Consider the following 22,876-nt stretch of genomic DNA (forward strand, 5'->3'; position numbering starts at 1 on the left):
TCCGCAAACATTGCTTGTGCCAAAGACCGGCGGATGGATGCATTCATGTCCTAGCTCGTACATGCACTGCCCTGTACGGATATAGTCATAGGTAATGGAGCTCATCAGCAGTAATCACACTGCTCAAGGTCAGAGCCGCCGTCCTCCAGTTATGTGCTGAAGCACATATAGTTTACCAGAGGCAGTGTGCGAGGTTGGCTTGGCAGGCTGGAGGTACACTATCTTCTCTGACTTCTTCTAAATATAACTTTACACTTGCAGGAGCACTTAGGACAAATGGAATTTGGCTTGAATGGGTAGGTTGCTGCATTTTAATGACAGATATGCTACTTGTGCTACTTTCTAACATTTTTTTGCTAGAAAAGGGCAACAAATGTAAGCAAGCAATGCCATCACCAACCATTTCTGCGAGCAAACTGTGATGATGTCAAGACAGTTTCTGTTACGTGGATCCCTGAGGTGCATCACAGAGTCCTTCACAGTAGTGCCGTCACAAGTTTCAATTGACAGGCACAGAGGGAAATTGTTTCCTTTCTAAATCCAATTTTCACATAAATAATTGCTTGTTTTGCTGCTGAACAAACATAAGCGTAGCCAGAAAGATCCGTCGGATCGATTTTTACTGGAACAGAACTTGGATAGAGTTGTCCCTTCAAGAATGTGGGATCACAGGCCAGCCATTGACGTCCGCTTTATTTGCCACGTGCAGCCTCAGAGTTTTCTCTCTGGCTGCCGCTTTCTCATCGCTTGTGTTGGTCTCTTCCCTGCCTCTCTGTGCGCGCAGATCAAGTACTGGCGCAGCGACCTAAACCCGGAACTGGACTCGCTGGTGCTCCTCAAGCGGGGCCACGAGAACTGGGGCCTCATTGTGGGGCTGCAGCCCAACACCGAGTACCGGGTGGCCGTCATGGCGTACAACGAGGCCGGCTCAGGACCCGAGAGCGAGTTCTCCATCGCGAAGACATTCAAGGCGGCGCCCCTGCGGCCCCCGACGAGTGTCAAGGTGCACGGCATCTCGGCCACAAGCGTGCGTGTTACCTGGCGAGGTGTGGTGCCTTCCACCGAGGAGGAGTCCATCCAGGTGAGATCAACGGGCGGGGGTTTGGTCATTGTTGTCATTATTCTAGGACAATTTACGGCTCTCGACCACAGCTTTAACAGTAAGGATCGTCAAGAGCTAGCTTTGTTGGCTAGCCTTAAAGATATTCTTTCATAATCTGCAGTTGTTTTTCACTAATAATAGAAAACTCGCAAATCCTGTGACATAGCAGTGTTGGCGGTGACACGTTACAAGTAACGGCGTTGCCGGTAACTCGTTACTTTTTTCGGTAACTTTGTAACGTACTCGTTACCATTTTCGAAGTGTAACGGGTAACGTACTTACGTTAACATTTTTTGGTAACGTGAGGTGTCACATTACTAGTTACTTTTTGTTCCAATTGTAACCCACTCTGTCCCCTTTTTTAGAAAAAAAAGCGCAGAGCACCTAAAGTGATGTTGTAAATAAACAAAATGTACAGGTGCTCTCGACGACGAAAACATCTGCCTTTGACGACGCACCCAGCTAAAAAAAAAGAAAAACAGAATACCCATAAAGCACGAAACGCTTGCACGAGCACGCATTCACACACTTGCCTTCACCTACCTCCCCTTCCCAAACCACTCACACACACACAAAGAGTGGAAGCATGAGGAGCATTTTGGAACATCACATTTTTCAAAATTACCTTAAAATTGAAGAGCGTTCAGCGATGTTTTCTTTGTGAATTTAGAATTGATGATGAAGTGTCATTTTGTGTTTAATGTCACGTCAAGAAAATGGCTTCACCATGTGCCATAGTGCGGTGGAAACACTACAGCACCTGCTCCTTCACTGTGCCGTATATGCCGATGCTCATCGCGATATGCTTGCGGCCTACAGGGCGCTGAGCATACTACCAGACTCTCTCAAAATGCTATTGTGGCCCCAGGGCAGTGCGCGCACCCGTGAGCGAACCTTGGTAATCCTCTGTGCGTTTCTCGAACAGACGAGTTTGACGTCCCGTCTGTTCTCCGCCAGGTAGTTACATGCAGTGACTGAACGCTCCGCCAGTTCTACCTTGGACGATTAACAACTGGAAGCCCCGCTCCAGTTGTAGTCAACATGGTGTTGTGCATGTGTGTTTTTATTGCTCCATCATGAACTAATCACGTGCACAACCTGGACACATTTGTTATTGTGTAAATAGTTTGTTTATATTACTTCTCCCCCTATCCTCTCTCCCTGTCCCCTCACCTCTTTCATTTCATTTCTCCATTCTGCCTGCTGTCCTTTATTTCCGCTGCCCCAGCTCAGTTGCTTCAGTATCGATGGCAGATGCCGGGGCTAGCAAAAATATTTCCTTCCTTTTTATTATTATTTTAATAAAAACCACTTACTTACCATGTGCCATAGAGTTAGAAGCCACAGCATATAACTATACAGGGACCTTTCGGCCACTATAACATCTGTTTCGTGTTTTTTAGGCGCCGTTTGTAGATGGCGCTCTAACATTGCTAAGCTCCTGCACATTTGTTCAAAGTATTCTCATTAAATCAGGATTTCGCGTAAAATCTTGTTTGGACTAGAAGTTTTATGTGAAATGTGAGCTTTATAAAATTGTTATCATAAGTTCTTATAATAAGGCGTTACCTTTTTTTTGTAGGTAACGCGTTCCTTTTTTTTTTTTAGCATAACGAGTAACGTATTTAGTTACTTTTTTTCGCCAACGCCTACAACACTGTGACATAGCCAATGATGTAGCTAGGCATATTCCTTGGAAGAGAGGTTTACCTTCCCGATGCACTTGGAAGAGGTGGGAGAGGTGCGGCGTGGCAACGCACGGTTTCTTGTATTTGTGTACTTATCAAGAACACATCCTTGATGAAGACAATTGCTGACCGAAATATCTAATACATAGAATATCCACAGTTTTTGAGTTGGAGAGGTATGAAGAAAGAGAGTACCTTGAAAGAGAGGATGTAGCAGGTCAACACTAGGTTATTAAAATTTACAAGGGTGTTCCACCGCCTCGTAACACCTCCTCTAGTTACACCCCTGGTCTGGTCATATCCAAAATTGAGGTCATAGCTTACTCATTGACTTCAGGTTAGGTGCACTCTCTAGGTAACGAGAGAATCCTTACATTTTTCTTTCCTTCCTTCCTGCCTCCCAGGGCTACAAGGTCCGCTACTGGGAGGCGGATCAGGACCTCCCGTCAGCCAAGGAAGTCTACAAGCCGCTCGATGGCGAGGATTTGGAGGCTGTTGTCACGGGCCTGGTGCCAGGCAAGGTGTACAAGCTGCGAGTGCTGGCATGGAGCTTTGGTGGTGATGGCAAGATGTCCTCGCCCCCTTGGGAGTTCCGCGTTGGTGTGTACCCTTCTTCACCTTATTCCTTTTTTACGCTGTCCGCTTTTGGACCATGTGTGTTAAACTGGTAACCACATCACGTGACAACATGCTGAATAGTTCAGCTCAGCTTTCTTATTTATTTTATTTGTTTTGCAAAAAAAAATGTGTCACGTTTCTTTGTTGTTTTTGTTGTCATGGCCTTCTTAGTTTTTAATTATGATCATGCCAGTTGTTTCTGTCTGCTGTGCTGCTGTTTTGCTCTCATATGAGACTTTCAGGTGTTGTTGCCAGATGTGTTTATTTTTTTTGGGGGGGGGGGGGGGGGGCTATTTTGTTTTGTAGTGCTTTCATCTTTTGATCATGTCCTGTGTTATAGTATACTTATTGCCTTGCGATCGCAGCCAAAGCTATCTTAATTTTTCTTTCTTTTTTTCCGACACCCATTATATTTTATTCTAGAGGTTCTAGTTGCCCATGGGATATCACAGAATGTCGACTGAGGCATCCATTTCAATTCAAATCTAGTTTTGCCAGGTCTCCTGTGCATGTGCAAAACAAATTTTTTGGTTCCTGTAGTGAATATGAAGCACCATAAAAGGCTGCATTTCATTACTGTTTCAATGAGGAATTGCATACATACCATAATGGCATATTCACGCTTTCATGTAACCATTTGTGCATTAGTTGGCCGAAAACTTCAGGGAGGACACGGCAGTTAAAACGATTTTCATTATTTATGCACAAAACATAACCAAATTTGGCACATATATATAACACTATGCTGATCTCAGAACTGCATTCCATTTTAAGCTAGCCGGTATAGTTATTGAGTGTACAATTAGCATCCTTGTGAAGTCGTCTGTAAGAGGTTAATTAATTCAGAAGAAAGTGCACTATTTTTCTACGTCAGCATCTTCACAAAGCCCTGTTCTGTGTAATTACGCTATAAGTTCTGTTTTATAGATGTGTAATACTCATAGAAATTAAAGTTCAACTCCAGCATGCATACTTGCATCAAAATGTTTTTTACAAAACTAAATTTCAGGAACTGTTGCATGTGTGCATAGAAAAATTCAGAGCTTTATTGCACTCTTCAATGTCTCAGGATTCATGCATAAAATACATATTTTTTCTATTTTCATTTGTCACGAAATTCTTTAAGGATGAGTGATACAATGGGAGGAGAAGTGGAAGCTGAACAAATAAACCCTAAAGTTTATTCCCCATTTGTCTTTTTTTATCACCTTTGTATGCTTTTGCTTTTGGTCAGAGATATGCAGTATATTGGAACCAATGAAAGCTGTGATCTTCTTATGTCTCCTGTTCATAAAAATACTAATGCTGGTTCTCCGTCTATGGAAACCAGCAGAACTCCAATATTTTCTGTGTCCTCCTTAGGGACGATGTGGCAAATTCTAAAATGGCCAAATTTGCAAAATTTTTAATTTCTCAATTTTTTTTTCATAATCTTCAGGTCTCCATATGTCTTGTGACGAAAAAGCACAGCGAAATATGCAGTACAAATTTAGAAAGTGTGTTGCCTTCGAGAACTGTGAGCGTATCGCACTTCTGACGTTGCCAGTGCATCGCGAATTCCACTAGTTTTCAATGATAGAGAATCACCATCTTTTATCACCATGAAGAGTAGAAATCAGAAGATTACAGCTTCTGTTGATTGCAATGGCTCAGTTCTCTGTCCGAAAGCAAAAGCATACCAAGGCGATAAAGGAGGCGAACTAGAGAATCAACTTTAAGGTTGATTTAAGCTTTCGCTTCTTCTGCAATTGCTATCACTCATGCCTCCAGCATTTCATAGCGAATGGTGGTAGAATAATTCTGTCTTTTGTGCGTGAATCCTGAGGCATTGAGGAGTGCAGTAAAACTGTCAGTTTCTTTATGCACGCATGCAATAGTTTTTGAGTTATTTTTGTAAGAAATGTTTTCATGTAAAAATACATGCTTCAGTTCAACTTTTTTTTTTCATGAGTACTGGGCATCTAAAAAACAGAGCTAATAGCTTATATTGCATGGAATAGGGCTTTGTGAGCATGCTGACATAAAAAAGCAGCACACTCTTTCCTCAATTATTTAACCCCTGATGAATGACTTTACAGGGATGCTAACTGTATACTCAATAAATATGCCGGCCAGCTTAAAATAAAATGCAGCTCTGAGATCATCATAGAGTCATATATAGGTGCCAAATTTGGTTGCATTTTGTGCGTAAATAACGAAAATAGTTTTAATTGCCTCATCCCCCCCTTACAAGCATCATGCTTTTTACAAGCATCATGGTTTGACCTTCTTATAAAAGTCTTGCTTGATCTTACATAGAAACAAAATTTCTGTTGTACATTACAATAAGTTTCTTGAAAAACAAAAAAGAAACACCAGAACTTTTGCAAAGAAATTAGGTCACTGATACAAACTCATGCTGCTTACTGTCAAGTGTCTTATGTTGGAGAAGTTTTATATTTGAAAACAAAACCTTTTTTGAGCAAAGTCTCGTGCTGATTGTCATTTTGCAGGCTTTGTGTTTCAGCCATCTCTTCCCTCGCTTCGTCATTGGTTGGACCTTTGTTGTGGATTATAGTGGCCTGCTAACACATGTAAGGCAATCACAAACACAAAAGAAAGACAATAGGAGTCGTTTTCTGGCATGAGCTACTTTTCTTTTGTTTTTTTGGTTATCTCTCAGTTGACATTTGTGAACTGCCGTGAGTTCAGCTCTTTGCGCTGAAAACAAGCAGGATTGATTACTTGATACCAGCTAATGGGCAGTCACATAAAGAAGGCACTGTAGAAATGTGCCACACCACCCCATGTCCAAGATAGTCCTCTGTCCTTTTTTTTTCTGTTATTGCTTTGAAATGCGTATAACTGCCATGATAGTAAAGCAGTGGTCATGATGTGTCACCTTGGCTGTTACTGCAGCAGTCAGTCAGTGCTCGAGTGGAAGAGCAAGCACTGAGCCGTGTGCTGTCTCCACATATGTGCAGGGGAAGGAACGGTAGGTGCTTACAGGGGCGGCGCTCCCACCACGGCAGGGAGCATGCTGTTACTCTGGCTGGCCTTCCTAGTGGCCAGGTTGTAGCTGGAAGGAAGCAACAAAAGAAATGGTGAGTGGCTTTACTGTCAGTGTTTCACCACTTTGTTTCATCGCGAGTAACATTTCAAGTAATGTCGCTCTTGTCAAGGTCCCACTGCGAATGTGAGTTGACCCCTGTAGCATTCACTCCTTGCTGGCCACAAAACAAAACTCAGCTCCAGGTATATAAGTAGACGCTCCCTGCCCCTGGAGCCCTGGCAGGCCAAAGAAGCACGTGATGGCTGCAAAATTTTTCCGATTTGTCGTTCATGATTTCGAGCTTTCTCACCTTCTCTTCATGGACCTTCTGCACAGTTGCCAACTTTTTCTCGATGGCATCGGCACCATACTTCCTGCGGGACGTTGACAGTATGGCATGCGCACAGGTTCAGATATCTCAAAGCAGCAGAGACTTGATAACATAATCACAAGGTCATCATTCAGGGGCTAATGGGGATCAGAGGCTATAAAACAGTGCATCTTCCTTCTTGCTTGTTCTGTCAGCCTGACTGATTAGACCGGTGAGTGGCAATTTGAACTCAAAACAGGCCTGTAGTTTCAGATTCAGGCACGACAAACGGTCCCATATTTATTATCCTGAAGTTTGTTCTGGTGTCACCTATGTGCATCAAGGAACGCAACCACTAGCTGGCACAAGCTGGGGAGGTAAACAGTTACGGTTGCACAGTTGGCATTTTCAGTGGAAGAAGCGATTGGGACACGACTTTTAAAAAATTCTGTTTTTTTTACACGTGGAGCTCAATGAATCGTTGTGGAACTGTATGCCACCACGTATAATACCGTATGCCGCCACATATACAACCTTTGTCCGTAAAGTTTTGAGACTGATTTATTTTCTTCTCTAGAAATGATTCCCCAAAACAAATGTTGGTGCGTATGTGTAGTGCCATCTTTTCAGGCTAACCTTGAGAAATTTATGTTAATTGCTGTGGCAGCCACTAGATGGCACTGGATGTAGAAAAATACGTTGTCACTACTCGTCTTTGCATTCTACTGTGAGTGAATGTGGAGAGACAGATGTCCACCTCGAACAGCGTGTAAACATAAAATTCTGTGTGAAGCTTGGCAAGACAGCCACACAGACGCATGAGCTCCTTCGTGACGCTTACGGCAACGAGACATTATTGCGGGTGCGAGTTTTCGAGTGGCACAAGAGGTTCGTTTCGGGGAGAACGTCGGTGGAAGATGACACAAGGCAGGGGCGCCCTTTAGTCTCACGGAATGAAAACAACATGGCTCGGATTAGGGAAATCGTACAGCAAGACCGCACCATTAGAGTCCGCATGCTATCAGATGCTCTCGACATCAGTAAGACAACGTGCCACCAAATTTTGCGTGAGAACTTGGGGGAAACGAAAGCTGAATGCCAGACTTGTGCCGCACTCCCTCACACAGGACCAGAAGGACACGTGGGCATTAGTGAGCGCTGAGTTGCTCTCTGAGGAAGAGAAGGATGCTGCATTTGTCGACAGCATCATTGCTGAAAACGGAGCATGGTGTTTTTAATACGATCCTCAAAGAGGCAGAGTGCCGAATGGCGGTCAACAAACTTTTCGGCCACGAGGAAGGTGCGGCGACAGAAGACCAACACAAAGACCATTCGGATAGTTTTTTTTCGATGCCAGAGGTGTCATACACCATGAGTTCGTCCCACAAGGGCAGACGGTGAATCAGGAGTTTTATATCCGCATGCTCCAACACATGCGTGGTGCACTGCGACGCCGTCGCCCTGACTTAAGGGCATCTGGACAATGGAGCCTTCTCCTTGATAACGCAAGGCCGCACACTTCTCTCAGCGTGACAAAATTTCTCGCCAAGCACAGCATTACTGTACTTCCCCATCCGCCATACTCAACTCACCTCTCCCCATGCTATTTTTTCCCTGTTTCCTCGTGGGAAGAGAGCCCTAAAAGGTCGCTGGATGGGGAGTTTGGAGGCCATTCAAGACGCTACTACAAAGGAGCTGACAGCCCTGTCAAAAGAAGCGTTTTCCACTTGTTTCCAAGGCCTAAAGAAGTGTTGGAAGCTGTGTATAGACTGCAAGGGAGACTATTCCGAAAGGGTGCTGCACAAATTATTTCAATGTTAAACGCATTTTTTTTAATGGACTCAGTGTCGGAACTTTACGGACAAAGAAAGGTTGTAAGTAAACTCCTAATATAACACGACCTCCAGACTCACACCCCTCGCTTACCAAAAAAGATTGACTCTAAATACAAGTCAATGCATACATTCCCCCTCCCCACCTCAATGGGATGGCATCACAGCACGCTTATCTCGGAGCAAGAAATGCATAATGAAGGCAAATGGCTATCAAAACATTATGAAATGGTGCCCCATCCTGTCTTTCATACTTGTGTGCAGCTGGCTGGCTAGTGGCAAGCTGAACTGCTAATGGTTTTGTATAGGAGTGTGCGAATAGTCAATAATTTTGAATATTTGTTCGAATATTGTAAAATACTCAATATTCGATTCGATCTGAATGTTTGGTATTCAAAACCTGCAAGTAATCATCTCGAACGAATAACGTTTTTGAAATGCTTGCTCCCCATGGTTTCGGCTTAGCGTACCTCCTCTGGGATAGGACCACGGCGTGCACACAGCCAAAGCCCCGACTCTGCAGACACCTGCCAGTCATAGTACATGCCACTTACCTACGTGCCTGTTTTTAAGCCAGAACTGGTCTGCGCATGCGTAATGCAGCATATGTGAGCAGGCGCAAACGCTGTACCCAGATCTGCACCTGCACGGTGTCTACAGTCGCATTACCCGCAGTGTGCACACGATGGAACCAGCACGGTGGTATGCATCAATTGGAGAACACTCGGCTTCCTTGACTGCAACAGGAATTGTCTGAGCTGACTGCAGCTGCCGCTGCTGCTCCTCTCTTCCACATGAAGTTTGCTAATTAAGCACGATAGTGCAAGCATGAAGGGGAGCTATGGAGATGGGTGCCCCTTTCTGACGCCTGGCACGGGGTGGCACTGGCCGCGCGGTGCGTACGCCCAGTAGGTGTCTATGGAGGGACACCTAATGACTGTTTGAAGTGCCCTGTCTCACCAATTATCCCTTGCATTGCTGATGTCAAGGTTTATTGGTTTCAGATATGCGGGTGAAGAGACTGGGTACCTGTAGTGAGGACACAAGCTGTCTACTTGAGCCTGCGGCAGCTGTCAGAGGGACCACAGCAGACCATACTCCTGTGCTTCCAAGGCCCTGGGGCAAAGTGCCCTGCCTCCAGGCCCTCATAATCTGATGCTCTGCTGCTGCGAGTGAGCAGCGCAGTGGTTAGGGAGGCGCAGCACAGTGTGGCATTTGGCCATGGACTTAATGTGGAACCTCCCATGCTGACCCCAGAGCAGTCTGGAGTTTCCCCAGTGGCCCAAACGAATGGCGCTGTGTGCCATTTTTAACACAGTAAGCGTTGTATAAGCAACCCTGGCAGATGCATCCTGGTGGCCATGGGGTCCCACAATTCCCTTTCTGGTGAAATTTGGCCTCCTTTTTGCAATTTTGCCAGGCCTGAGCTGTCTTTGTTTTAAGTGGCGGAAATAATCCAGATCATTGTATAGCACGGGGACTGACTGTTCTTGTCAACACTTTGCAACATTTGTAAAACGAAATATGGATCCTGCAACAGAATTGCACTTTGCCGATGCTAAAGGTCAGGCAATGCAGCACTGGGTGCAGAGGGGATCGGCAAGGTCTGGCTGAGACATTAAAGTGCAGCACTAAATCGCATTCAGGAGCGGAGTGGTTGCTAGAACGGTCTCTCGTTTTTATTTTTGTGTGGTTTAACATTTGGTGAATCTCATCTAAGGTTCTGACGTAAGCTGCTCAGTGCGGAACCCTCACATTGGACTGTTCACTGCCATTTCCCACCAACAAAATAATGTACCCTGTGGTTGCTTTCTAAGGCTTATGAATGGGAAAGGACCACTCATGTGGTGTTGCTGTGGTGACTTCCCAACCTGTAGCGACCACAGGGGCAATATGCCTAAGGTGGCTCACTGATGAGGGGTCTGTTAGACAGCATAGACATGTTTATTTTGTTTGCAAAAATGATCTGGACCCTGAATGAACAAGCATTCGCTCCGCTATACATCAATGAAGCACTCTTTGAATATATCTCTGGCCTCAGCTCTGAGAAATCTCAGGCCAGTTATATTTTGTGGATTTCACTTTTTTTATTCACTCTTTCATTATGGCTTTTAGTCTGACTGCCAGTAACAGTGAACTGTGAATTGCATGCTGGAAAGCAGCACTTTATGAATCTCACACCAGTGTATGGCAGCTCGAGCTGTTTCTCTCCATTTTTTCTCAAAGCATTTTTGTACCTTTTACTGCATGCAGCTAAGTATACAATAAGCAGTTCATTAAGCTGCTTAGAGAATTCGTGATTTTGCTGATATTACTGAATCTCAGACCTTGTATAGTATGTTCTTGCATGTCATCAACTCGTTATCTGTTTAGCAAAGAACTCGGGGGAGGTGAAAAACGTATGATAAGCAAGAAAATGTACAGTCCATACCTTTTAGCGTGTAGTCTGCTAGATTGCTTGATGACAGCAAAGCGCAAGCAAGGTAAGCCAGTATTTCACATATTGTGTCTGGCAGAGCGCCCTTGTGTGCATGGGAAAAAAAAAATGGCTGTCGATGTTCTTGTTCTGCTGCATATTATTTTTGTGTGTGTAGGCACCCTCTTGACTTGGTGGTCAATGCCCTGTAGCTGCAAATGTGATAGTAATTTGGATCCGAGGTTTTCGAGCCGGCTCTATGTATTGTGTCATGTTCACAAACTGGCACCTAGAATGTTGAGGTTTTAGTCTCCTTTTAGTATTGCAAGTTCTAATCTGATGCTCTTTTACATCACATAGTATTAGCGCTCTGCAATTTTACATTGCTGTGTTTTATCTCGTGTAGAAGCATTCTTTATGTCGTTTTTATTTTCTTGCAAGCCATCCATGCTTGATGTTTTGCTGATTCCCAGTTAATTGTGATCGAAACGAGAGGTCTGTGTGTTCTGCTGATGTTGTCACTCTCGACCACTGTGGGTTTAAAATGACCCTCAGAGAGGAATGACTTGGGAATTTTGTGCACAGCATGCCTACATCAGTGCATGCTGCTAGAAGCGTTCTCGCTTTAAGAGGGGCAGTTTTTACAAAACTATTGTTTTCTGATCTTCTTTCTGTCTTGGCTTCATCGAATTACCAGTTGAGTGATGTCTGGAAGTTGATGTGCAGGTCTCTCTTTTTTACCTTGTAGACAATGGCTGCTTGGCTGATTTTGCGAAGCCAGTTTCAAAGCTCATTGGGAGACTAAGGGCTTTTCCCAAGGGCCAGCTTACTCTCCGCTTATCAGCAAAGCCAGTGTTTTTTTTAATTTGTGAGCTAGTTTGTAAAGGTACTGCATTAAAAGCAAAATTACTAGCTTTATTAAAGGGGTCCTGAAAAGCTTTCTGTACCCTTTCTGGTGTTTATTTTTTTCTTGCCAGTACTTGCACCGTCTGTTCTGCCAGGGTGGTGTTTGCTGTAATCAGAGTGAAAATGTTGAGTCGTGTCCTTTTGCAAGAGTAATTCCCGACCACATTACTTGTAGAAAAAAAAAAGGAGGAACAAGGCACAGTGTGGTTACAGATGATTGGCCAAGCATTAGGAGTGACCCCTGTGTTGTAGTCGAACTGCCCCTGCACCCCATTGTGTGGTGGCAATTTTGAAAGGCAGGCCTAGAATATAACTATGGCTTTGGTGAGAGGCATTTCACAACCCCTTTAATTTGCATGGTTTATTGTGCCATGGTGGACTGTGAAGCACTCCTGGCAAAGGAAGGTCCCATCCAGTCGTGCGACAGATGAATAGTTCACATAGCTCCCTCTACCTTAAATTCTACCTGCAGTGTAAGAAACTTGCCTGTGTGTTTAGCGTCCTTATGAAAGATGTGGTGGGATCTGAGCTACCTGCCAATGCACTGCCACGACGCAACTTTTGATTAATCGTGTTGCATCTGTCTTTTAGCTGTGCAAGAGAGTGTGAATGTGTCCAGACAATCCTTCCTTTTCAGTAGCGTGATATGCCTGTGCTGTGAAACTTGCTGGTGTATTTTGTGCGTTGTTTCATCTCTGTTGTTTGCCGTTTCTTTGCTCGATGAAGGGTCACTTGTCTGTCATAAGTTCTGTTGATTTGTTCCGAGATGGGCTGAGAAAGTATGAAAGTATTGAAGTGTTGTTGACGATTTGTTGAGTTTGGCACAGAAGGGCAGATTGGTCTTTCGTCATTGAAGGAACGCTGAGGACAACGACATCTAATTATTGTTCTCTGTAAAAATTCATTCTCTGGCTCCGTCTGGCCATATTGACATTTTTCCAGCATCAAAAGACGCATTTAAGGCGAGAGAATTGAATGTAAAAATTTTTGGGACATTTGATTCAAATTCATGATGGCGCTACCGAAAAAAACGAGTTGCCACCGTTTTGAAGTGAATGATGGTGTAGTCTAGCCTCTGGGATCTGCATCCAAAATTCGGTGTCAATGTACACGGTTCACTTGCGAAAATTGCCGGTGGGGATGACACCTGTATTTCGATTTTTGGTATTTTCTGGATTATAAGAGCTCCGTTTTTGATGAGAGTGGTCTTTTTGTCATTAGAGCATCATAGCCTATTGACACAGGGCAACTTTAGTCTGACCTCAGCGTCCCTTCAAGAAATTTGTGTTTCGGTCTAGCACAGCAAACTGTTGCATCATTCCTGAAGAGAGGCTTCAGGTTGGTTTAAAACATATCGTGACTTTGCGTACCAGTCTTCCTTTTTTTGCTACCGTAAAAATATTGCACCCGAATGATAAAAATGTGCCACTTGCCAAGGTTGAAGAGCTGCAACTACACTTGCGCATCATGCACCATGAATTTGTGTGTATTGAAGATGCAAGTGTATTCAAGATGCAAGCTGTTCAGTTTCAATTTCAAGTTACTGTTATTTGTAGCATTTCAGACTGAACACTGTTTCACATGAATTTAAAGAATGGACAGGCACCCACCTTCGTAAATTCCATGACAAAACGGTCGCTGGTATTTTATGTTTCTATTGGGTCAGTGTTAAAAATTTGAGACCGGCCAGAGATAGTTTCACTAAATCTTTTTAATGGGTTGCCTAGCATTGGCTTACTAAATTGCTCACTTTACGACCAGCTAAAAGCATGTGCTCTTGTTTTAATATTTAATGTTTGTTATAATTTGTCACATATTCATATTACTGATAGGCATGTTAGTTGGCTGCTCAATGTGTGTAGGCTTTTGTACTGGTGGTGGTCTTTTCACCAAGATGCATGATTGCATTCCAAGGTATCACAGTTCAGACGATTCTTGTACACAGTATGCTCACTGCCCTTTTCTTTTCCAAATCTATAACCTTGATGAGGAGCCCTTGCAGGCATTTTAGCAACCAAAAGTAGAAATGCATTCCAAATGTTTTTGTTTCATTAATCCAGGGATTTTTCCACCTCTTATACACAGTTTTTGCATATCATGGCACTACATTCATTGTGTGTAAACATGAGAGCTCAGTTAGTGCCGCGATCATATTTTCATCATTTTCAACATTCCCTTAATATGCATTTCTCCAACTTGGTTCCTGCAAATGTTCAGGACTGTAATGCATTCCAAGAGGAGGATAGTTGGAGAAATGTTGATGGTCAGTAAAAGCCTTTCGAGCTCCACATTGTGAAAGGACAAGTTCGCTTTTTAGAAATTTTTTCGAGCATTTGTTGCGAATTTGTTTTTTGTCTCCATGACAATGGGGCACCCTCTTCATTTGGTTTTGTTTAGCCAGTTGCTTCACTGCATGATCCAGTGCCTTGATGCAGCACTACTACCAATCCCACCCCCCTATGCTCCGCCCCAACTTCCTGTGGCTGGTTTATTGAACCCGCAGCTGATAACTCATTATCACGGTAGTTTCTCCATGTCAGTTGAAACCTGCCGCAATGCACTGAGGCATGTTACCGATGTATTCTTCTCATGTGTGAGCTACACGACGAGCTGAATTCATGAGAGTGCAACGCTTCATTCATCAAGGTGAGGCATAAAAATGCCCCTAATGTGTGCAAGGGCCTTGAGGGAACAGGCATAGAATTAAAAGGTAGTGTTGCACCATTGGTCCTACAGAGACCTTCATTTTTCATAGGCACTCGCGCACTATTTTGCACGTTTTCTGAACCAGGTTCCACTAAGTGAGCAACGATCAATTTTTTTTTTGTAATTCAGTAAACTACTACAATGATGAAACTAGTACAATTAATGAGCAAGACATACTGGGATGTCACCACAGTTAGAACCTTTCTCTTTAAATTAGTTTTACGCCTTTTAAGAAACACCCTTATTCTTTTCTGAGAAAACGGTGCATCAGCATTACTTGCCTAGTTCAAGCACATAGAACAATGAATCATTTGAAAAAGCGACGTGGTGGCACAGGGCATTCTGATTTGTTTTGAGGAACTTGTCTCGTACTGCCCCAGTGTGATCGCCACCGTCAGTAGCGCTTTTTGTGCCAGTGGCACTGTGCAATCAGGCATCTATGCAAGCTTCTTGTAACGAGACGTGCCGATCAAATTCGTTGTAATCAAGAAAGCAGTCTTTTTCCCCCGACTTTCTAACGTTTATAGTTGGCAGTTATTGTAGGAATATGCCTTAAATAATGAATATTAACTATATACTGTGTTTTAAAGAACTACCTAATAACTGCAAGCAGAGACTATACTACACCATGTAGGAAGAGAGGGTGTGTTCTGCTTCCATAGCTTTTGCTCCGATGCCAGAAAAAGTTGTCACAGAGTATAACGAAAACTGGATGAAAGACGAGCGAGCTATCATATCTGTATATTTTAGCACGTTGGCCAGCTTAGTGAACAACTTTCACACCCTCATAGTGACCCACCCTAGTGCATTGAAGGATTTGCATGACAGTGCTTCGTGCAACATCACAACAATCGTGTAAATGCAGACATGTTGACAGTGTAAACAGTGCACTGTGTGCATGTTAAGATCTTGTTCTTGTGATGAAATCAGTGCTTTCCGAAAAGTAGGTAGTGTAGGAATGAAAGTGGAACTTGCCGTGTTTTTTGCGTTTCGCATTGTCAGTTTTTTTTTTTTCATAATATAGTACAGGGAAAGATGGAGTGTTTCTTGGGAAGCGTGTTGACATAACATTCCAGCGACCATGTGTGGTTTGTCCATTTGCGAAAACAGGTTTCACATGTACATATGGCACTATACCACAGTGTGGAGGAATGCCTGTTAATAAAAATCCACATATTTTTGGCATCTGCTTGTTGGGTTTTTAGTACCAGTGCACTCTTTATGAACTGTGTACTGATAAACATCACTTTGTGAGCAAGTGCTTTTATTTTTTCATGATGCATAAGTGCTGACAGAGATGTTTCAATTACTCCAACTCAGCTCACGATTCCTTTTCTCATCCAAAATCATTCTCTTATAAATGGTCAGTGTTACACAAGAAGGAACTTTGCTGCCTAGAGAAAAAAAAGGGGGGGGGGGGGGGGGGATGTACAAAAATAAAACAATTAACCAGTTTAATTTACTAGGCAAGGTAGCACTTGCCACCACCTCATTACAAAATGGATGTCAATCGTTATCTATCTGCAATTAGAAACTACCATCAACACTGCAGGTTCCATTTAGAACGTCTGGTTGTAAAGTTTGAAATAATACAGGCAGCACATTGCTCACTAGCACTGTGCTTTCTGCTGACTTTAAATTACAGCTTGTAATAAACTCGTTAAGATTGCAGTGGAACCTGGACTGTGCATCTTTCACAGTCTTTTGGGGTAGTGCTAAATTAGGTGCACCTCTCGGGCTTCTTAAAGAAGCAATGCATTGCTAGTCCAGGCTGCATATTTTTGTTGCACATCGGAAAGAATTAATTACCATTTTTAAAATACTAAAAGCCACACCAGCAAGGTTCTGCTACATGTTGCCCAATGCTGAGGGAAATCGAACTGCTGCCAAGCCAGAGGATTGGCAGCTTCAAAGATAGTTGGTGTAACACTAAGGGTAAAAGGCTGCTTTAGTCTCCCTCTGGCATCGTCTCTGGTGACAGCTGCCTACAACATAGGAGTACACAGAGTTGTGCAGCGTTCAGCCATGGTCGGAATAACTAGCACAGGACAGTGTAATGTATTTTACTTGCAAAGTAATGCAACTGTCGTTTCCATTGCACAGATGCTTAACGGCAGGAAAAACCATTCAAGCTTCCATTTACAGTGCCGACTGCTAGCAACAAGTTCCTGCAGCCCACTCAAGATACCTCATTTAGAAGTCTATGCGAAATGGGGCCACTAAGATGCAGATGCATTAAAGGACACTTGCAAAGAACTCGCATCTGCACGGCCTCTCTTGCTCTGCTGATATTTATTTGCAAATTGTGCATTAAGTTTAAAAGTGACAGTTCTAACAGACACATGCACGCACGTCACTCAGATTCCCAAACACACTCATTTCCAAATTCCTCACATTGGCATTCTAGTGCAGTAACATGTGCCAGTCGTCACAAAAATCACCATGACATTCCCCAAGGGTTTTAAACGGAAAGAGAACTAGATTTATTTAATGCGCAAATCAAGTTCCACATGTGTACCACCTTTGTCCAACACGACACCTGCTGCCACCAGCGACTAGTCTTGCGCTGGTTTCACAACACTGACCTAGGGGAGCCCGTTCCTTTCGAGCAAATAGCAACTCTTCCACCCTGTTTACTTCTCAACACAGATGTTCTCCCACTGGCCCAGCACCTTTGGTCAACTGCTCACCTGGTGGGTAAATTATTAAAAATTCTAAAAAACTCGAAGAGCACGAACAGTGATCCTGCCTCACAGAACTGCCAAACAACTGGCGAAACATCAAATGCGCTGCTTCAAGTCCCGAGGCAAAATTTGATATATGACTTGCATCTTGAAGGAACTGAAATATTTGACAACCTATGGCTTGTACATATACACTGAAAGGTTAGAACACAATATTTCACCATCTTGCTCCAGCTGAAACGCAACTACCAGTACCGCAACACATTTCACAATGTGCTTTGCAGAAGGCCACTTTGACCCCTGTGGAAAGTTGTCTGCTTCATAGCCACTAGGCTCGTGGCTGGCATGCCCATCATCAGTCATGCCTAAAAGGCACATCCAAGGTGCCGCAAACTTGTTAGGCGCACCTTACCATCTTAGGCAAAAATGTGCTTAACATCCTTCACAAGTGCAGTACTTGGCCCATTCCCGACATGCACTCTTGCTTCACGATGCACTTCAACCACGTAAAATAATTTCACAGCCCATCCAGAGTTGTGTTCTACTAGGCCAACTTCTCTTGTTGGCTTCCTTGGCAAGCTTTTACTCCAAAGCATGGATCCTTGAATGCCATCCTACAAAGTCGCTCAAACGTCTCTCGTAGCCAACTTGATGGCCAGTGCATCCCTCTTGGCCCTTGCTTTGCTCATCATTTCATCCGAGACTTTGGGGATGTGGCATGATGCTGGGTCAGTGGCCGTGATCCCTTCGGCCCAGCGGGGATCAAAGCGGTCCCCCTTGGCTTCGCAGATATTGTGCAGCACGCAACAGGCCAACGCCAAGTCTCCCACACTGCTCAGGTCTCCCTCGTACTTGGCGACCAGGCACTTCGAGCGGGCCTTCATCTTAAGCACCGTCTGCGTCGCGTAGCCGATGGCACCGTTGAGGGCGCTGTTGTACGTCCTCTGCGGCTTGGTGGCCGCGAAGTCGTACGGCGTCAGCACTTCGGGCCGAAGCGGAAATGTCGAGTCCGCCACCAGGTAGGCGAAGTGGCCAGGGTCCCTGGAATCCGCTGCGCTGGACGAGGCCGCGTCTTGCTCGAAAGCCGCCGTAAGCTCGGGGACGAACGCCCAGTCTTCAAGCCTCCCCGGGCGGGAAGGAGTCTGGCCCGCTCGCGCCGCCGTAATCTGACCGTCACGGCCCACCACGACCTGAAGCAAGCAGGCGTATAAGCCGTCCTGGCCTGGCACGGCATACGCGGCCTTGACGTAGCTGGGTGGGCTGACCGGAATGTACGTCGAGCAGATGACGCCGTGACAGCCGGGTAGGCCGTAGACCTCTTCGAAAAAGCCCGGAGTGTTCTCACAAGGCTTGATCACCCGCGGCATGATGTGGAGGATCAGCGCCTGGATGGCCTCCTTGAGGATCACGCAGGCCGAGGACCGCCCGACGCCGAACAACTGGCTGAGGGCCTTGTAGTGGCAGTTGTTGGACAGCCGCCATAGGTAGACGGCGACTTTCTTCTCGACGGGGGTCGCAGGCCTCCAGGCGGTGTCGTGCGTGCCGATGTGGTCGCGCAGTAGGTCGCACACGTGCTCGAAGGTGGCGCGGCTCAGGTGGAAGTTGTGGAGCCAGTCCTGAGCGTCGAAGTCGGCAGACATGACGTGCTGCCAGAAGTTGTCGCTGCGCAAACGGGTCCAGATGCGACGTCGGCGGCCGACGCCACCGGCGACTCCGCCGCCACGGCCCGCCCCGCCGCTCCTGCGCGGCGACTTGGCCTCCTCGGGAGTCGGGGACCTCCGAGAAGCTAAAAGAGCGACTAGGCGACGGTTCCGCTGTTGCAGCGCCCGGATCCGACGCTCCTGGCGCTTACGCCGAAGTCGCAATAGCATCAGTCCGGCGGCCACGACCCCAAAAGTGGCCATGTAGAGGTTACGTTCCCGGGTGTCCATTGTATCCTTTAGTTATGTGCTGCAACGTTTAAACCTCCCGAACTGATAAAATGTGTTCGGGATCTATCTTACGCGGCAACACCAGTCTGTGGCGCCCACTTCGTGGACATGCGGCTCACGGCACGGTGCAAGAGTTTCTGGACCATCCAGCAGCGAGGCTTGATCCGTATCCACGATCGTTTCAGTATCCCGTCCGAATTAGAGCTCCCAAAGCGTATCTAGCACATCCATCTGATGACTGCGAATTTCAAAGCGTCACATACCGCACAGGGTCCTGCGGCGCAGCTGGCATCTACGCACGCAGACAGAAGCTGCAAATGCCGCCAACCGCAAGGCGGTCCCCGTTCGTGCGTGCGGTACGTGCGGGCTCACTCAGCTTCAGTGGCCTCAGTAGCATTAGAAGCTTCAGTTGCTTCAGTTGCCCTGCTAGGCGATCGACACATGGCTGTGTTTGCAAACATGGTCGCATTCGCGAGCATGGCGCTAGCGCAGCTTCCGATCACTGAACTGCAAACAAGAGAGCGAAACATCCGAAACAACATTGTTTATGTGCAACATTACACCTACGAACACATACTTTGTGATTAGCTTGACAAAAGGTCCATTGAACAGTCTATAAGCATCCAGCGAAGAGGTGACCCGTTGTTTTGATCAGCTGAATGAACACAATACGGCTCTAAATGACTAAATCCAAGGCCTCAGAAAACTTGGAAAAGTTTTGGCCGCGCTTCTGTTAACTGCCTACAAGCGATGAAAGCTCAGGAATTTCTCTAGGAGATTCTACAGCGCGCACTCGTGCGATTAATTAAACTGAGCCCAACGGCGGTTCGAGCCTGCAGCAACGGTTCCTGCTGGCAACAAGGGGCAACGAGCAACCAAAGCAGCATCGTCCGCCAGCTCTGCGGATTTGGGTGTCTGGCATTGCCGAGTGTTAAGTGTGTAGGCGGTTTTTCGGGATCGCTGCGTCAAAAATACACCAAAAAACAGAGAAGCAAAAAACCCCGCGCTTCGACGGCTGTCTGTGCAGTGTCTGCAAGCGCAAGTGGCCGGCCACCTGCGGTCGGAGGTGGGGGTGCAGTGGCGGCGACGACAAAGGCCCCCGACGCGGACGACGACCATGCGAGAACCGTGAGCTTTCGGGAGGGGTGACATGTCTCGCGTCGGCGTTCGCCGGACAGTGTTTGTGCCAACCGGCTATGAAGCCCCGCGGGGCTTCGGAACCACGCTGCGCTCCCGTTGTTTACGGTGCACGCTCACGTAGCGAGCGCAGGAGGTGCGGCGGCGGCGACCAGTGACGGAAACGGACTCGACTGGCACCCCTACGGGTGGCGGTCCCCAAACGTCTCTCGAAAGGTGAGCGGCGCGAGCGCGCGTTGTCAAAAGTGAAACCTCTCGCGTGAAACCTCTGGAGCGTGCGCGGCAGCGGCTGCTGGCCAGAGCTCGTCATCGCGCGAGCGACGTTTGTTTTTCTTTTCCTGGTATATATCCCGCCCGGCTTCGTCCTCGCGTAAACGCCTAAGGGAAGGGAAAAGAAAAGCAGAGATCTGCCCACTGCTCGCGGCGGGATGTTATAGTCTCCGGGGGGCCCCCTCCTCGTTGTGCGGAGGACGTCTTCGTTGCCTCGGGAGAGAAATAGAAAAAGTAATCGCGGGCAAGGCAGGGCAGAGCGTCGTTTTCTTTCGCGGTGCGGGCGGCGGTGGTGGACACTTCCGATGTCAGCAGCGTTTTCGAAGCCACAGGTTTCCTTCCGGCGCGTGGCTGCGAGGGAGCATCGGACGAGCGACGGCTCTTCCACGCTTCGCTTAACGGGACATCCGCGCGTTGTTTCGCTTGAAGAAACCACAGCGACGCAGCGGCGGACTCGCTAACGAGCGACCAGCTGTCGCCGCATAATTGACAGGCCCCCGCGATTCTCCCGAAGAATCGGCCTCCGCGGTCTCTCCTGTCTTTTTTTTTTTCTTTTCTCGAAGCACCGGGATGGCGCGCCCCTGCGGGCTTCAATTCCTTCTCTCTCAGTTTCTCTTCTTTTTTCTGATTTCCCTCTTCATTTTTTTTCTCTCACTAAGGATAATAGGCGAGTGTTGTCCGCGCCCGTGCTGCTGATTGCGGCGTGTTGATTGGGAAAGTGGTGCAAATCCCTCGGAGCTCGATTCTCGTGTCCCCCCCCCCCTTCAATAAACACTGGGCGAGACACGCCTGACGTGTGTGTGCGCGGTTTTCTGCGGTCGTTTTGCGCTGCTGTTGCTGCTGAGCTTCGGTTTCTGCTGGCCGGCTGGCGCGATCGCGTTCTCGTCGAATGATTCAGAGCATCTGCACGTCTTCCGGCCCACGGCGACAGTTTATTCGACCGGTGCCCCCGACATTCTTTCTGTGTTTTTCTTTTTCGATCGGGCGAGATTCACCGGTCGTTTCACAACCCTGGCCTCGAAAAAGTCTCTGTCAGCACTGTTCCAGTAGTACGAGAGGCCGCTATCTCAAGTGTGCTATCTCTGGCAGCTCCCCTTGTTGAGTATCAATGACCTATGAGTATCAGTGAGCTAAGGTTGTGCAGTAGAAAGAATGCACTGAAAGCCCTATGGAGCGTGCAACTGATAAGCAACAAAGAAATGACTGTCCAAATCACATGTGCACATTAGCTTATCAACCGATTTCATGGTTTAATTGAGGTCCTGCTTTGCACTGACAGGAAACCCAGGGCAATATGATTCAGAGTGAATCAATCAAGTCTTCTCGCACTGCGTTTGTGAAGAGGAGGAAATTTTCTGATAGTGTCTTGCTATTTGCTGCAAGTTGATGTTTTGTTTACTTTGTGTCACAGAGGTTTCCACTGTCTGTTCACACTTAACTAATGTTTTAGTGACTTAGTCACTTCCAGGGCTGAATGTCAAGCAGACTGAGAACAATCATTGTCCTAGTAATTTCTGCTGCAGCATTAGTAATGCAGCTAGACAAAGCAGAGCTGTGAAAAAGTGTGGTTAGGCAGTGTTGGGCTATGATAATATTTTGCCAACGCTGTACAGCCTAAGTGTTTGAAAATTTGTGTGCAGATATTAACTGGATTCGTAGACAGTAATAATTTGTGTGCAGATATTAACTGGATTCGTAGACAGTAATCTCATTCAGAGCATTACTCACAAGGAGCATAATACTAGTAGTAAGACACCTTATTTCAGAGTAGAAATCAAGTGCTCAAAATTAGCTTCTTCATGAGAAGTCACCCAGTTATGTCAGGAGGGTACTGGAGATGAGGGAGAGGGAACTGAAGAGTGATGGGACAGTAGAAGAGACAAGTGTTTAAGATCGGCGTAGAATTCAGGACAGCTGGGGTAGGACAGATCAGAGTGGAAACAGCATAAAGAATGTGTAGCTGGGGTAATGAGTGTGCTGGTCCGAATATTACGAAGGTTGTGAGCCTGGGAAATAGAGGGACAGGGTTGAGTCGCTCATAGAGTGGCGAGTTCCTGCCTGAATTGCAGATAGGGCTGCGATATGGCCTTCCTGATCAGAAGATCCTTGTTACGCAATGATGGGCGGGGCCTGTAGATTGCTGGAGCCTGGTTAAGAGAGAGCTCATTTCCAGCAGTCCCTGAAAGCCCATAGATCCACCTTAATGTGACTGTAGGAGGTTTCAGATCAAGAGGCACCGTATATA

General features: G+C 46.1%; 2 protein-coding genes across 2 annotated transcripts in view; both read left to right on the forward strand.

Annotated features, from left to right (window-relative positions):
• Cont (Contactin) overlaps positions 1-15,794 on the forward strand; it is a 52,022-nt gene extending 36,228 nt beyond the window's left edge. Inside the window, exons 22-25 of the mRNA XM_077640932.1 lie at positions 785-1,081; positions 3,195-3,390; positions 6,372-6,491; positions 9,586-15,794. Coding sequence (XP_077497058.1) covers positions 785-1,081; positions 3,195-3,390; positions 6,372-6,466 — 588 coding nt within the window. The 3' untranslated portion in view covers positions 6,467-6,491; positions 9,586-15,794. The remainder of the gene's footprint in view (positions 1-784; positions 1,082-3,194; positions 3,391-6,371; positions 6,492-9,585) is intronic.
• Positions 15,795-20,101: 4,307 nt separating this feature from the next.
• Positions 20,102-22,876, forward strand: part of Rok (Rho associated coiled-coil containing protein kinase) — a 62,083-nt gene continuing 59,308 nt past the window's right edge. Inside the window, exon 1 of the mRNA XM_077640934.1 lies at positions 20,102-20,577. The gene's annotated coding sequence lies outside the window, so the exon portion shown is untranslated. The remainder of the gene's footprint in view (positions 20,578-22,876) is intronic.

This window comes from Amblyomma americanum, chromosome 10, assembly GCF_052857255.1.
Source record: "Amblyomma americanum isolate KBUSLIRL-KWMA chromosome 10, ASM5285725v1, whole genome shotgun sequence".
In the NCBI taxonomy this organism is placed as follows: Eukaryota; Metazoa; Arthropoda; class Arachnida; order Ixodida; family Ixodidae; genus Amblyomma; species Amblyomma americanum.